The sequence below is a fragment of the Giraffa tippelskirchi genome, chromosome 2, assembly GCF_054371585.1.
Source record: "Giraffa tippelskirchi isolate mGirTip1 chromosome 2, T2T-mGirTip1v1.2.pri, whole genome shotgun sequence".
In the NCBI taxonomy this organism is placed as follows: domain Eukaryota; kingdom Metazoa; phylum Chordata; class Mammalia; order Artiodactyla; family Giraffidae; genus Giraffa; species Giraffa tippelskirchi.
The window spans coordinates 87,566,841-87,584,482 of NC_137276.1; the positions used below are offsets into that span (position 1 = coordinate 87,566,841).

The following is a 17,642-nucleotide window of genomic DNA, read 5'->3' on the forward strand; positions in this document are numbered from 1 at the left end:
TATCTCAGCAAAATAAGGTTTTACATTTGTTTGATGTTAGACATCTCACAGGTAAAGTAGAATAGGAAGTTCTGTGTGCCCAAACTGTATAAAGTTAAATATTCCTGTGTCATTCAAACATTTTTCAAAAAATGAGTTGTGTCTCTTACACTCTCTGAACTAATTTTATATACCAAAATGTACTTGAGCATAATATAAGCATTTTCTTAGTTCATATATTCTCCAAGAAATAGATTTTTTAAAATCAAGGACTCACAAAATATGTAGAAATTATCACCTACTAGAAATGATGATCTCATGTACACTTAAAAAGAAAAATTGAGATTTATAGTAAAAAATCTCTTTATATGGATAAAATGGTCTTAATATTTCCTAAAGCTCTTCTAGAAAGATCAGTGTTCTCATTTTTAAGGGTTTTCTTTTTTTTTTTTTTTTTTTAGTGTGGTGGCTTAGTAGCTAAGTCCTGTCTGACTCTTGTGACCCCATGGACTGTAGCCAGCCAGGCTCCTCTGTCCATGGAATTTTCCAGGCAAGAATACTGGAGTGGATTGCCATTTCCTTCTCCAGGGGATCTTCCCAACTCAGGAATCGAACCCAGATCTCCTGCATTGCAGGCAGATTCTTTACCAACTGAGCTATGAGGGAAGTCTCTTTTTTTTAGTGTAAGTCATTTTGTTTCACTTGAATCTGCCCACATTAGTAGTGAACACATTCAATAGGTATCTTGTCATTTATAAATATATATGTATATAATTTATATTAGTTTTATACTAACAAGTATGTAAACTATCATTAAATATTGACAGTATTGACAAATATTGATAGTTATAGGCATTTTTAAAAATATAAAAACATATCTTAATTTGGTTGGCTTAAAAATCATCTGACATATGCTTACAGCTTAAATTTTTGTTTACTATAATAGATAAATCAAATCCTGATTCATCAGCAAATTGAACTTACAGAAGGTATGTATTCCTTGTATTGATTATATTTCTAGAAAGAGGAGATATTTATGCAGATTAAGGCATGTCATCAACCACAAATACAACACTTTCAGTGATGTTGGACCATTAAACTGGTTATTTACAAAAGTCTCTCTTTGTGGTAATGAATTGGATACAGCAGCTCATTTCTTGAAATTAGTGGGAGTCTAGTGGCAAAATACTATTCATCTGGACATCTGTCATGATAAGGACTCTAACTTAGAAGGAAAACAATCAAAATATACTTTTTTTCTCTCTCCTCTCTAGACATCATTTCAGGGAATCTGTCACTTTATCTACGCTTCCCTGTTGGCTCAGACCATAAAGAATCCACTTGCAAGGCAAGAGACCTGGCTTCTATTCTTGGATTGGGAAGATCCCCTAGAGGAGGGCATGGCAACCCACTCTAGTATTCTTGCCCGGAGAATCCTCATGGACAGAGGTGCCTGGTGGGCTACAGTCTATGGGGTCACAAAGAGTCAGACACGACTTTGCCTGACTTCTATAACTTCACCTATTTTCTCCCTAGTTTATGACAATCTTGACATTGGCACAGAGCTACTGGCAATAGTTCATGTTAACTTATTATCATGTACTAACAGTTGTTGTTAGTCACTAAGTCGTGTTTGACTCTTTTGCAACCCCATGGACTGTAGCCCTCCAGGCTCCTCTGTCCATGGGACTTCCCAGGCAAGATAATGAAGTGGGTTGCCATTTCCTTCTCCAGGGGATCTTCCTGACCCAGGGATCGAACCTGTGTCTCATGCATTAGCAGGCAGATTCTTTACCACACAGCCACCAGGGAAGCCATACTAAGTTACCTTACTACATTGAACTTTTTGAATTTGAATGTGGATGTTTTAGAAAATTGTATTCCTGTTCAGTCTCTCTTGGGAGTTTGATGAACCCTATAAGACCTGTATTCCACGGGCTCTGTTCCTTGGACTGTGAATTACCAGCTCAGATGAGGGGACACTGCAATGCTGGAGAGTGCTGACCAGTAGCCTGGTTTCCTAGAAGAGCACTCCTGCTTGTGCTAAATGACTCCTTTGATTCTACTAGATGTTTCTAGTGCTTTCCATGTGCAAGAATAAATTCAGGATCTAGTGAAATACTGCGCAACTGCTGCCAGAAGAACGAGAACCTACGTAGACTGATGAATCACTGTGTCTTCCTTCCAAATATAAGGAGTTTAGTGAAAACGGTTAGTTATAGAATACATCTGTAAATCCATCTTTATTGGTGGACAGTTCCTTTCCAGTAGTAGATTTAGAACCCAAATTTTAATAGCAGAGTAATGGATTTGGTTAAAATATACAATTATCACCTATTATATTTAAATTACCTATAATGGGACAGTTAAAGATAGTGTCAGAGCAGGCTCCTAAAATCATCTCCTCTTACAAGCACAATGTATCTACAGCTACCCACAGAAAACTTCCCTCTGAAAGAAATCCAGAAACTAGCTGAATGACTCTAAATATTGGGCAAATGAAAAATAAGTAAGATAAAATAAAATACTGACTTACTTCACTCTGTATAACAGACTCTAGGTTCACCCAAGGAGATGCAGATATAAAGAACAGATTTACAGTCACAGTGTAGGAGGAAGGGTAATGCTACCCTTGAGAGGGTAATAGTAAACGTATTCATTACCATATATAAAATATGGTATATATGGTGAGAATTTTCTGTGTGATGCAGGAAACCTAAAGCCATTGCTCTGTGATAACCTAGATGGGTGGGTTGGGGAGGGAGGTGGGAGGGAGGTTTAAGAGGGAGGGGACATATGTATACCTATAGCTGATTCATGTTGATGTATGGCAGAAGGCATTACAATATTGTAAAGTAATTATCTTCTAATTAAAAACAATAAATTAAAAAAAACATTGAAATGGTTAGGAGAGGCTATGACACAGCCATGCCATAAACCCCACTCCTAGCATAAGAACACAGACCAAGAGGGAACTCACACATCTTAGCTTCTCCCTGAGGAATGAAGAGTTTGACCTAACAGCTGGTGCCCCAACTTTTAAGATTATTAACAGAAAGATGGGTCCACCAAAACCTCTAACTTTGAAAACCACTGGGGCTTACATCCATGAGATCCAAAAGGCTACAAAGAGCTCAGAGACAGTTTGTACAGGCTCATTTGACTCACCATATCTAATCCCTCAAAGCCCAACACATATGCATCAGACTGACACAAGCGCATCTTTCTGTGAAAGTACTCTTTTTGCTTAAATAAAAAAGCACTTTTTAAAAATTTTATTTTTGGGTGCAGGTTCTAATTTAACACACATAAAGGTACTTACCACTACCTCCAGAGACCATGGAGGCCAATAGAAACCTACTTACCTATTTTGTACTCTGAGGTCACTGATGTCTTCAAAAAGGAGTTTATACCCATGCCTGGTATCCCTAGCTTTTTTTGGCTGCTACCCACAGGACAAACCTCTGGAGGCCAGCAGGGCTTGTGTCTATATGTTCAGCAGGATGGTAGCAAACAGAGAAATAGTCTTAACTGGTTATTCCCATTGCTCACGAAAAGAGAGAAATATCCACCTCCCAGCCTTTTCCTGAAAGAGTGTATTTGTATACTTTACAAAAGTTATTGCCTGCCAGTCCAGCTTCCTGTGAGTCTTCATCTAGGTGTGGAATGAAATCCTATTCTTTGGGACACTGACAGGTCTTAGAACATCCTCAACCACAGTTGTCCACTATGAATATAGAAAGCTGCTTATACAATCACAAAAGTTTGAGAGACAATGAAGAGCTAGGACAGGGTTGAATGAGAAGTCTCACTTCCTACATAAGGCCACTCAAGACTGAAAGAGGTGAGTGTTTTATCTAATGTATAGAAACCAATGCTGGGTGTCAAGAAAATAAACAGAGGATTATATTATAAACAAAAGAAAAAGATAAAAACTTGGAAAAAGACATTAATTAAATGGAGATAAATGATTTACCTGCTAAAGAGTTCAATATAATGGTTATAAAGATACTCACCATGGTTAGGAGAAGAATGCATAAATAAAGTGAGAATTTCAACAAGGGATAGAAATATAATAAAGTATTAAACATAGACACAGAGCTAAAGAATAAATGAAATGGTGGAAATTTCAAAAAGGGTTCAACAGCAAAATAGATGAAGGAGAAAAGTGGATCTGCAAATCTGGACAGGTAGTGGAATTCATTCAAATAGATGACCAAAAATAAGAAGGAGTAAAGATAACTTAAACCATTTATGGGACAATATCCAAGTGGACTAATATTCACATTATAGGGATTGAGAGGAAAGAGAAAAGATATAAACTGTGGTATCAAATATATAAAATATGATTAATGGGGATAGGAAAAATGTGGATCTCTAGAATATGTTCAAACTCAAGTTTTTTACAACTTCAAGAGAACTGTTACGTTTTATGTAAGATTTATGGTAACCACAAAATGAACAGATAAAAGATAAAGAGAAAGGAATATAAGACTATTACTACAAAAATGATAAAAGCATGAAGATACAAATAGAAGAGAGGAACAAAGAAATTATCAAACAGCAGAAAACAATTAACAAAATAACAATAGTAAATCCATAACTATCAGTAGTTGCTTTAAATGTAAATGATCTAAATTTTCAAAAAAAAAAAAAAAAAAGAGTGGCTGAATGGATTTAAAAATAAAAAACATGGCCGAACTATATGTTGTTACAAGAAACTCACTTCAGCTTTGAGAACACACACAAGTGAAAGTCAAGGGAGGGAAAAAATATCCCAAGAAAATTTTAACCATAGAAAGTTGGAATAGCTATACTAATATCAGACAAAATATGAGGGCTTCCCTGGTGGCACAGACAGTAAAGAATCTGCCTGCAATGCAGACTTGGATTCAATCCCTGGGTTGGGAAGATCCCCTGGAGAAGGAAATGGCAATCCACTCCAGTATTCTTGCCTGGAGAAGTCTATGGACAGAGGAGCCTGGTGAGTTACAGTCCATGGGATTGCAAAGAGTTAGACACAACTGAGAGACTAACACTTTCACTTTCGTATCAGACAAAATAGCTTTCAGTCAAGGACCATAATAGGCAAAAAAAGATCACTAAAAAGTTACCATCCACCAAGAGGATATAAATTTGTAAATATTGGTGCACTGTTATAAGTATCTGTATATATAAAAGCAAATATTAACTAACCTGAAGAGAGAAATAGATAAACATAAAATGATCCTAGGGGACTTTAATACCTCACTTTAATCAACAGATACATCATCCAGACAAAAATCATTAAGGAAACATTGGACTTACACAATACCTTTTAACCAGGTGGACTTAAAGGACATTCACACAACATTCCATCCAAAAGAAGCAGAATACATATTTTTCTTAAATGCAAAAGGAACATTTTCAGGATACATAATATATTAATTCACAAAACAAGCTTTAATAAATCTAAGAAAACTGAAATCATATGAAGCATTTTTTTTTTCAAAAATAGTCTAAAAGCAGAAACCAAGTACAAGAAGAAAACTAGAAACTTCACAAATACGTGGAAAATTGAACAACCAAAGGGTCAGCGGATAAACAGAAGATAACTCAGGAAAATATCTTGAGACAAATAAAATGGAAATACAGCATACCAAAATGATGGGATGCAGGAAAAGCAGTTATAAGAGGGCAGTTCATAGCAATAAATGCAACGTTAAAAGATAAGAAAGATCGCAAATAAACACCTGACTTTATATATCAAAGAATCAGAAAAAGAACAAATTAAGACAAAAACTAGTAGAAGGAAAAAAATAAGAAAGATCAATAGAACTAAGAGAATGTTTGTTGAAAACACAAAATAGGCAAACGTTTAGCTTGATTTACCAAAAAAAAAAAAAAAGAGAGATGACTCAAATAAAAACTGAAAGAAAAGATGTTACAACTAATACCAAAGAAATGAAAAGGATTATAAGAGACAACTATGAACAAGTACATGCCAACAAACTGGACTACCTAAATAGATAAATTCCAAGAAACATCTGACAAACCAAGACTGAATGCTTAAAGAAGTAGCACATTTGAGAAGACCAGTTACTAATAAGGATATGGAATCTGTATTTGAAAACCTCTCGGTAAATGAAAGTCCAGGGCTGGATGGCTTTAACAGTGATTAATACCAGACATTTAAAGATGAATTAATATTTATGCATCTCAGAAAGATGTCATCAGTCTGCTTGTGATTTAAGGTGTGACTGTGGTCCCTCACATGTCATCGTGTATACTTATTTTCTCTGTAGCAATTTAGTTTATCAAGAGAAACAGCCTCTAATATGCTGCCTGGGAATGATAAGCCTGACTTTTGGCACTATAGTGCAGAGTGAGGGAGTCACTCTACCCAAGGACTAACCCAGGCCTGAGTCTCTCTATCAAGAGAGGCCCTACAGGCTGGCATTTAGGCTCACAAGCTTACCCACACATCTCAACCCATACTCTGGCCCTAAGGCTTGCCAAGATGTTGGCCAAGTCCACTTCCAGCTTTGTGAATGAGGCTTCTCAGCAGATACTGGCCTATGGTTCTGTTGGTAATGATGTGGTCCTCTCTCAGAAGTTCACAGACTATAACGGCAAGGAAGAAGCAAACATTACCACAGTAACACAATGTGATGATGTTAGATTTCAGCATGTTTAGGCATAGTCAAAGGTTGATGCCTGCCACCACAGAACTAAATAAAGGGAAAATTACTCTGCACCCATTCTGATATAAACTAGCAACACTGAATGACTTGTATCCAGTACAATGTTGGCATTAATTCCTTTAGAAATTAGCTGACATTCCCCCAAACACATTATTTTTAAAAAACTTAACTTTTAAAAATGTTTGAATTCATATCAAAATTTTATACATATTTTTTCTTCCATATTCAATGTGAATTGAAAACTATACTTATTTCATTGCCCATTTTTAGACTTGTATTACATATCCTACTTTTGTTTAATGAGGAGACTCAAGGCTAGATTTTTTTTTTTTTAGAGGATATCTCTAGGGAGGAGGCAAGACGGCAGAGCAGAAGGATCTAGACCTCACCCCCTCTCACAAATACACCAATCACAACAATATTGGAATCTGGGGAGTGTCAGAATCAAGATGGTGGAGGAGTAAAAAGCAGAGTTCACCTCCCTTCACTGAAACATTGAAAATACACCCACAAGTGGAACAATTCATACTGAACAACTGCTGAGTGCTGACAGAAGACCTCTGATGCCCCAAAAGACAAGAAAACCTCCACGTAAACAGGTAGGACAAAGAGAAAAAGAAAAATAAGGAATGAGGACAGGGCCTGCACCCTGTAAAGGAGGAAATGTTCCCATACCTTGGAAGACACCCCCCCAGCAGAGAGATTAGATTGGACAGAGGAAGAGGTTCGTAGTCTAAGAGAGAGCAGCAACCAATTTGTGGAAGGCAAAATGTACTGTAACCTGCACAGAGGGTCAGCTTCATCACTCTGCACTCCCCAACCTGAGATATTCCTCTGTTGGTGGGGGTAGGGGTCAGCCATTCAGACTTCAAATCTCAGTCCCAGGGAGAGGAGCAGGGTTAGGTGCAGAAACAACCTGAAGAGGTCAGGCCATGGCAACTGAGGAGTGCTAGGAAGAAGTCTGGGCCCACGAGAATGCAAGGGGTAGGGAAAGGACCACTGTAAGAACTTCTATCCTTATGAGCATTCTCAGGCAAGAGGACACTGCCTACAGGAGCTCAAGGGGTGGACGCAAGTCACTGGTGCCATCTTGGGCTCCAGAGGCCAGCACTGAACACCTCTTGCAGACCTGCTGACAGATACAAGGTCCCACCCTTGCTGATCCACAAGGTGAAGACAGCTCCAGTCACTAGCAACTCCTCCAGTGGAACCCAGAACCTGCCCCAACTAACCTGGAAGGACATGGACAGGTCCAGCCACTAAGAATTCTGCCAACAAGTTCCAGGACCTGCCCACACTGTCCCAGGACCCACCCACAGAGTCCCAGGAGTCCATGGGTGCCTCTTGCTTCTAGGAAATACTTCAAGTGGGTTCCAGGAACTGCCAGCCATCCCAGGAGTGTGAGGAAACCTCTCACTATTAGAAAATCCCCTATTAGGTCACTGGACCAGGCTTGCTGTTCTGAGAGAATATTGATAGCTTCTGCTACTAGGAAGTCCATCAGTTGATGCCAGAATACACACTGTTCTCCCAGGAGCATGCAGATAGTTCTAACTACTAGGAAATATGCCAGTGGGTGCTAGGACCCACCGCACTGTCCCAGGAGGGTGCAGCTAACTCCCTCCACCAGGAAGCCACAAACACAGTAAGTCTGGCAAAATGTTACAAAAAAGCAATATAAAGATCTACATGAATAAGTGAAGAGGAGATAAGCAATCTATTTGAAAAAGAATTCAGATTAATGATGGTAAAGATGATCTAAGATGTCAGAAAAAGAAGAGGCATGGATCAAGGAGATACAAGAAAGGTTGAATAGAGACCTAGAAGAACTAAAGAACAAACACAGATGAACAAAACGATGCCTGAAATGAAAAATACACAGGAAGGAATCAATAGCAGAATAACTGAGGCAGAATAGATTAGTGACCTGGAGGACAGAATAGTGGAAATCTCTGCTGTGGAACAGAATAGAGAAAAAACAATGACAAAAAAATAAGAACAGTCTCAGAGACCTTTGGGACAACATTAAACATAACCATTCAAATTATAGGCGTCTCAGAAGAAGAAGAAAAAGAAAGCCTAAGAAAATATCTGAAGAGATAATAGTTGAAAACTTTCCCAACATGGGAAAGAAAATAGTCACCAAGTGCTAGGAAGCCCAGTGTACCATACAGGATAAACCCAAAGAAGAACAAGCTGAGACACATTAAATGAATGAACTAAATGTAAATGCAAAGAAAAAATATTCAAAGCAACAAGGGAAAAGCAACAAATAATATAAAAGGGACTCCCCATAAGATTATCACCTGATTTTTCAGCAGAAATTTTGCAGGCCAGAAGGGAGCAGCAGAATATATTTAAAATGATGAAAAGGAAAAACATATAAACAAGATTACCCTACCCAGTCAGGATCTTATTCATATTTAGCAGAGAAATCAAAAGCTTTATAGACAAAAACCAAGAGAATTCAGTACCACCAAACTAGCTATACAAAAAAAGTTAAAGGAACTTTTCTAGGCAAGAAACACAGGAGAAGAGAGAAAAAAAAAAAAGGAAGAGAAGAAACAAAGGCTACAAAAACACTCAAAACAATTAAGAAAATAACAAAAGGAGCATACATATCAATAATTAATTTAAATATAAATGGATTAAATGCTCCAACCAAAGACACTGACTGAATGAATACAAAAATAAGACCTACGTATAAGCTGTTTACAAGACACCCAGGGACATATACACACTGAAAGGTGGAAAAAGATATTTCATGCAAATGGAAATCAAAAGAAAGCTGGAGTAGCAATATTATATAAGACAAAATAGACTTTAAAATAAAGACTGTTACAATAAACAAGGAAGGATACTATATAATAATCAAAGGATCAATCCAAGAAAAAGACAAAAAATTACATTTTTTATAAATATATTTATGCACTCAAAATAGGAGCACGTCAATACATAAGGAAAATGCTAACAACCATAAAAAGGGAAATCAATAGTAACACAGTAATATTAGAGGACTTTAACACATCACTTATACCAATGGACAGGTCATCCAGACAGAAAATTAGTAAGAAAACACAAGCCTTGAATGACACATTAGATCAGATATACTTACTTGATACTTTCATAGGGCATTCCATCCAAAAGGAGCAGAATATACTTTCTTCTCAAGTGTTCACAGAACATTCCCCAAAACAGACCACATTTTTGGTCACAATTCAAGCATTGATGAATTTAAGAAAATTAAAATCATACAAAGCATCTTTTTTGAACACAATATTCTGAGATTGTAAGTAAATTACAGGGAAAAGTGTAAAAACCACAAACATATGGAGGCCAAATAATATGTTACTAAATAGCTAAAGGATCACTAAAGAAATCAAAAGAGGAAATCAAAAAAATACCTAGAAACTAATAACAAAGTCAAGATAACCCAAAACCGATGGTATGCAGCAAAAGCAATTCTAAGAGGGAAGTTTATAGCAATACAATCCTACCTCAAGAAACAAAAAAATCTCAAATAAACAAACAATCCTTACACCTAAAGCAACTAGAGAAAGAACAAACAAAACCCAAAGTTGGTAGAAGGAAATAAATCATAAAGATTAGAGCAAAAATTTCTGAAATAGAGATGAAAACAATAGAAAAGATAAATAAAATTTAAAGCTAGTTCTTTTAGAATATAAAGAAGATTGATAAACCTTTAGCCAGACTCATCAAGAAAAAAAGGAAGGGAACTCAAATCAATAAAATTAGAAATGAAAAAGGAGAAGTTACAATAGACATTATTTTGCCAACAAAGGTCTGTATAGTCAAAGCTATAGTTTTTCTAGTAGTCATGTGTGGATGTGAGAGTTGAAGCATAAAGCAAGCTGTATGTAGAAGAACTGATGCTTTCAAACTGTGTTGTTGGAGAAGACTCTTGAGACTTTCTTGGACTGCAAGGAGATCAAACCAGTCTATCCTAAAGGAAATCAATCCTGAATATTCACTGGAAGGCCTGATGCTGAAGCTGAAACTCCTATACTTTGGCCACCTGATGTGAATAACTGATTCATTGGAAAAGACCCTGATGCTGGGAAAGATTGAAAGCAGGAAGAGAAGGGGGCAACAGAGGATGAGATGGTTGTATGGCATCACTGACTCAATGGACATGAGTTTGAGCAAACCCCAAGAGATGGTGAAGGACAGGGAAGCCTGGCATGCTGCAGTTCATAGGGTTGCAAAGAGTCAAGACATGACTGAGCAACTCAGCAACAACAGATATTGATTTTGTTGTACTGATTTGAGTCCTCCACAGAAATACAAAAGATCATAAGAGATTACTAAGCAACTATATGCCAATAAAATGAGCAACTTAGAAGAAATGGACAAATGCTTAGAAAGGTACAAACTTCCAAGTCTAAAGAAGAAATAGAAAATAAACAGATCAATCACAAGTAATACAACTGAAACTGTGATTAAAATCTTCCAACAAACAAAAGTCCAGATTCAGATGGCTTCACAGGTGAATTCTACCAAAAGTTTAGAGAAGAGCAAACACCTATTCTGCTCAAACTCTTCCAGAAGTTTTCAGAGGAAGGAAAATGCCTAAGCTCATTTTACAAAGTCACTGTCACCCTGATACCAAAACCTGGCAAAGATGTCACATAAAACAAAATTACAGGACAATAACACTGATGAACATAGATGCAAAAATCCTCAACAAAATTCTAGCAAACAGAATCCAACAACATATTAAAAGGAGTGTGCACTATGATCAAGTAGATTTATTTCACAGATGCAAGGATTTTTCTATAGAAGCAAAATCAATCAACGTATTACACCATATTAACAAATAGAAGAATAAAAGCCTGTCTGATCATCTGAATAGTTGCAAAAAAGCTCTTGACAAAAATCAGCACCAATCTATGATAAAAACTCTCCAGAAAGTGGGCATAAAGGGAACTTATCTCAACATAATAAAAGCAATATATGACAAACCCACAGCAAACATCATTCTTAATGGCAAAAAACTAAAAGCATTTTCTCTAAAATCAAGAACAAGACAAGAATGTCCACTCTTACCTATTTAATTCAAAATAGTTTTGGAAGTACTGGCCACGGGAATCACAGGAGAAAAAGAAATTTAAAAATCCAAATTGGGGGGGGAAGTAATGAAATTTTTACTCTTTGCAGAGAACATGACATGATACATAGAAAATACTAATGATGCTACCAGAAACTACTAGAGCTCATCAATGAATTTAGTAAAGTTGCAGCATAAAAAATTAAGACTGAAATCTCTTTCATTCCTACACAGTATCAATGAAAGATCAGAAAGAGCAGTTAAGGAAACAATCCCATTTATCATCACATCACAAAGATTAAAATACCTGGAAATAAACCTAAGGAGGCAAAGACATTAGGAGGGCACAAAAACAAACAACCCCTGTGCACACCAGGACCCAGAGACCCCACAAGAGACTGAGCCCGACCTGCCTTTGAGTATTTGAGTGTCTCCTGTGGAGGCATAGGTCAGCACGGGCCTGCAGCAGGGACAGTGACTCCAGCTGCAGCAGACCTGGGAGGCAAAGCATGTGGCACAAGTCCTCTGGCAGGAGGTCACTATTAGCTCCACCATAAAGCCACTGAGCAAATGACTCACACACTGCAGAACAACTACACTGAAGAACTTCTTGCACTGTTCTATTGTAAAACTTCTAGGGCCCACAACAGATTTCCCAATCTGGGGATCTGGCAAAGGGACTGACACAGCCCTCAGGCAGTCTGACTTTGAAGGCTAGTGGGATTTGATTATAGAACTTCCATAGGACTGGGGAAACAGACTCTTGGAAGGCACAAACAAAAGCTTGTGGCACCAGGACCCAGGAGAAAGGAGCAGTGACCCCACAATAATCTCAGCTAGACTTGCCTGTGAATGTCCATGAGTCTCCAGTGGAGGCATGCGTTGACACTGGGTTGCCACAGGGTGGGAGGTACTGAATAAAACAATCTTGGAAGCCATAGCTGCAGAAGTCCTTTTGAAGTAAGTGGACATTACCACCGTTACTCCTACCACAGTCTGGACTCAGACCAAACTACAAGGAGGGAACACAGACCCACCCATCAGCAGAAATTGGATTAAAATTTTACTGAATATGGCCCTGCCCATCAGAGCAAGACCTAGTTAGCCCCACAGCTAGTACCTCCCCTCAGGAAGTTTCCACTAGCCTTTATCCTTATCCATCAGAGGCCAGACAGAACAAAAATCACAAACACAGGAAACTAACCAAACTGATGACATGGATCATGGCTTTGTCTAACTCAATGAAGCTATGAGCCTTGCCATATAGGGCTACCTAAGACAGACAAGTCATGGTGGAGAGTTCTGACAAAACATGGTCCACTGGAAAAGGGAATGGCAAACCACTTCAGCATTCTTGCCTTGAGAACTTCATGAACAGTATGAAAAGACGAAAAGATATGACACTGAAAGATGAACTCTCCAGGTCGGTAGGTGCCAAATATGCTACTGGAGAAGAGTGGAGAAATAGCTCCACAAAGAATGAAGAGGCTGAACAGAAGTGGAAACAATGCCCAGCTGTGGATGTGTTTGGTGGTAAAAATAAAGTCTGATGCTGTAAGAATAATATTGCGTAGGAACCTGGAATGAAACAATATTGCATAGGAACCTTAATGGTCCATGAATCAAGGTAAATTGGAAGTGGTCAAACAGGAGATGGCAAGAGTCATCAATATTTTAGGAATCAGTGAACTAAAATGGACGGGAATGGATGAATTTAATTCAGATGACCATTATATCTATGACTATGGGCAAGAATCCCTTAGAAGAAATGGAGTAGCCCATATAGTCAACGAAAGAGTCTGAAATGCAGTACTTGGCTGCAATCTCAAAAACAACAGAAAGATCTCTGTTCGTTTCCAAGGCAAACCATTCGATATCACACTAATCCATGTCTATGCTCCAACTACTAATGCTGATAAGCTGAAGCTGAATGAACCTATGAAGACCTACAAGATCTTCTAGAACTTACACCAAAAAAGATGGCCTTTTTATCACAGGGGAATGGAATGAAAAATAGGAAGTCAACAGATACTTGGAGAAACAAGTTTTGTCTTGGAGAACAAAATGAAGTAGGGCAAAGGCTAACAGAATTTTGCCAAGAGAATGCACTGGTCATAGCAAACACCTTCTTCCAACAACACAAGAGACAACTCTGCACACGGACATCATGAGATGGACAATATCAAAATCAGACTGATTATATTCTTCATAGCCGAAAATGGAGAAGCTCTATACAGTCAGAAAAATCAACACCAGTAACTGACTGTGGCTCATATCATGAACTCCTTATTGCAAAATTGAGACTTAAATTGAAGAAAGTAGTGAAAACCACTAGACCCTCAGGTTTGACATAAATCAAATCCTTAACGATTATACAGTGAAAGTGACAAAGAGATTCAAGAGAGTAGATCTGATAGAGTACCTAAAGAACTATGGACAGAGGTTCATGACTTTGTACAGGAGGCAGTGATCAAAACCATCCTCAAGGGGAAAAAAAATGCAAAAAGGCAAAATGATTGTCTGAGGAGGCCTTACAAATAGCTAAGAAAAGAAGGGACGTGAAAGGCAGAGGAGAAAAGGAAAGATAAACCCATCTGAATGCAGAGTTCCAAAAAATAGCAAGGAGAGATAAGAAAGTCTTTCCAAGTGAATAAGGCAAATAAATAGAGGAAAACAATAGAATGGGAAAGACTAGAGATCTCTTCAAGAAAATTAGAGATACCAAGGGAATGTTTCATGCAAAGATGGGCATAATAAAAGACAGAAATGGTATGGACCTAACAGAAACAGAAGATATTAAGAAGAGGTGGCAAGAATACAGAGAAGAACTATACAAAAAAGATCTTCATGACCCAGACAACCACGATGGTGTGATCACTCACCTAGAGACAGACATCCTGGAATGCGTAGTCAAGTGGGCCTTAGGGAGCATCACTATGAACAAAGCTAGTGGAGGTGATGGAATTCCAGCTGAGCTATTTCAAATCCTAAAAGATGATGCTGTGAAAGTGCTGCACTCAATATACCATCAAATTTGGAAGACTCAGCAGTGGCTACAGGACTGGAAAAGGTCAGTTTTCATTCCAGTCCCAAAGAAGGGCAATGCCAAAGAATGTTCAAACTACCGCACAATTACACTCATCTCACACACTAGCAAAGTAATGGTCAAAAGTCTCCAAGCCAGGCTTCAACAGTATGTGAACTGAGAACTTCCAGATGTTCAAGCTGGATTTAGAAAAGGCAGAAGAACCAGAGATTAAACTGTCAACATCCATTGGATCACAGATAGAAAAAGCAAGAGATTTCCAGAAAAGCATCTACTTCTGCTTTATTGACTACACCAAAGCCTTTGTGTGGGTCACAACAAACTGTGGGAAATTCTTCAAGAGATGGGAATACCAGACAACCTTATCTGCCTCCTGAAAAATCTGTATGCAGGTCAAGAAGCAACAGATAGAACCGGACATTGAACAATGGATTGGTTCAAAATTGGGAAAGGAATACCTCAAGGCTGTATATTGTCACCCTGCTTATTTAACTTATATGCAGAGTGCATCATGCAAAATGCCAGGCTGGATGAAGCACAAGCTCGAATCAAGATTGCAGGGAGAAATATCAATAACCTCAGATATGCAGATGACACCACCCTTCGCAGAAAGCGAAGAGAAACTAAAGAGCTCTCTTGATGAAAGTACAAGAGGAGAGTGAAAAAGTTGGCATAAATTCAGACTCTAAAAAGCAAAAATCAATGCATCCAGTCCCATCACTTCATGGCAAATAAATGGGGAAACAATGGAAACAGTGATAGATTTTATTTTCTTTGGCTTCAAAATCACTGCAGATGGTGACTGCAGCCATGAAATTAAAAGAAAAGCTCCTTGGAAGAGAAGCTATGACAAATCTAGACAGCATATTAAAAAGCAGAGGCATTACTTTGCTGACTAAGTCTGTATAGTCATAGCTATAGTCATGTATGGATATTAGATTTTGACTACAAAGAAGGCTGAGCACCAAAGAACTATTTTGAACTGTAGTGCTTGAGAAGACTCTTGAGAGTTCCTTGGATTTCAAGGAGATCAAACCAGTCAATCCCAAACAAAATCAATCCTAAATATTCATTGGAAGGACTGATGCTTAAGCTGAAGCTCCAATAATTTGACACCCAATGAAAAGAACTGACTCATTGGAAAAGACCCTGATGCTGGGAAAGACTGAAGGCAGGAGAAGAATAGAACAACAGAAAATGAGATGGTTGGATTGGATGGCATCACTGCCTCAATGACATGAGTTTGAACAAGCTCCTGGAGATGTTGAAGGACAGGGAAGCCTGGGATACTGCAATCCCTGTGGTCAGAAAGAGTTGGACATGAATGAGTGACTGAACAGCAAGAATAGCAACGAGGCAAAAAAACCTATGCTCAGAAAACTATCTGGAAAATAAATGGTTACCCACTGCAATATTCTTTCCTGGAGAATCCCATGGACAGAGGAGCCCGATGGGCTACAGTCCATGGGGTTACAAAGAGTTAGATGCCACTGAGCAACTAACACTTTAACCTGCTTTTTCAGAAAACTGTAAGATACTAATAAGAAATTAAATATGAAACAAACAGATGGAAATATATATCATGGTCTTAGACTGGAAGACTCAGGGTTGTGAAAATGACTATAGATTCAATGCAATCCATGTCAAGTTACCAACAGCACTTAAAAAAAATTCCAGTGAAAAATCTTACAATTTGTATGAAAACACAAAAACCTAGAATGGCCAAAGCAGCCTTGAGAAAGGAAAATAGAGTTGGAGGAATCAGGCTCCCTGACTTTGGTCTATACTAGAAAGCTATAGTAATCAATACAGTATGGTACTGGCACAAAACAGAAATATCGATCGATGGAATAGGAAACAAGCCCAGTGATAAACCACATACCTATGGTCACCTAATCCACCTAATCTATGAGAAAGGAGGCAAGAATATACGATGGAGAAAAGACAGTCTCTTCAATAAGTGGTGCTGGGAAAACTGGACAGCTATATATAATATAATGAAATTAGAACACTCCCTAATACCATACACAAAATTAAACTCAAAATAGATTAAAGATCTAAATGTAAGTCTGGACACTATAAAACTCCTAGAGCAAACTATAAACAGAACATTCTGACAGAAATTGCAGTAAGATATTTTTTGCTCCACCTCCTAAAGTAATAAAAATTAAAAATATACAAATGGGACCTAATTAAACTTAAAAGCTTTTGCACAGCAAAGGAAATCATAACAAAAACAAAAAAACAACCTTCAGAATGGGAGAAAATATTTTCAAATGAAGCAATCGACAAGTGATTAATCTCCAAATATATAAACAACTCATGCCACTCAATATCAAGAGAACAACCCAATTAAAAAAAAAATGGGAGGTTAAAGCAAACATTTCTCCAAAGAAGACATACAGAGGGCCAAAAGAGCACATGAAAAGATGCTCAACATCACTAATTATTAGATAAATGCAAATTAAAACTATAATAATGTTTCATTTCATACTGTTCAGAATGACCATCATCAAAAAAAAAAAATCTACAAATAATAAATGCTGCAGAGAACATGGAGTAAAGAGGGCCCTCCTACATAGTTTGTGGGGATGTAAATTGACAAAACCACTATGGGAATAGTATGGCTATTCCTTAAAAAACTAGGAATAGAACTACCTTATGACCTAAAAATCCCATTACTGGGAATATACCCTGAGAAAACCATAATTGAAAGAGATGCATATATATCAATGTTTGTTGCAGAGCTATTAACAATAGCTAGGACATGGAAGCAACCTAGATGTCCATGGACAGATGAATGGATAAAGTTGTGGTACATACATAGAATGGGATATTACTCAGACATAACAGAGAACATATTTGA

The 17,642-nt window shown here is 37.7% G+C and overlaps 1 protein-coding gene across 4 annotated transcripts in view; it reads left to right on the forward strand.

Moving 5' to 3' along the window:
- The window catches only part of LOC145539804 (phospholipid scramblase 2-like), a 63,301-nt gene that overhangs the window by 8,607 nt on the left and 37,052 nt on the right, over nucleotides 1-17,642 (forward strand). For all 4 annotated transcript variants that reach the window (XR_014077967.1, XM_081573964.1, XM_081573963.1 and 1 more), the window contains one exon: nucleotides 926-968. Coding sequence is in view for 3 of the 4 variants with exons in the window: in XM_081573964.1 (XP_081430090.1) it covers nucleotides 926-968 (43 nt within the window). In the remaining variant the exon portion in view is untranslated. The remainder of the gene's footprint in view (nucleotides 1-925; nucleotides 969-17,642) is intronic.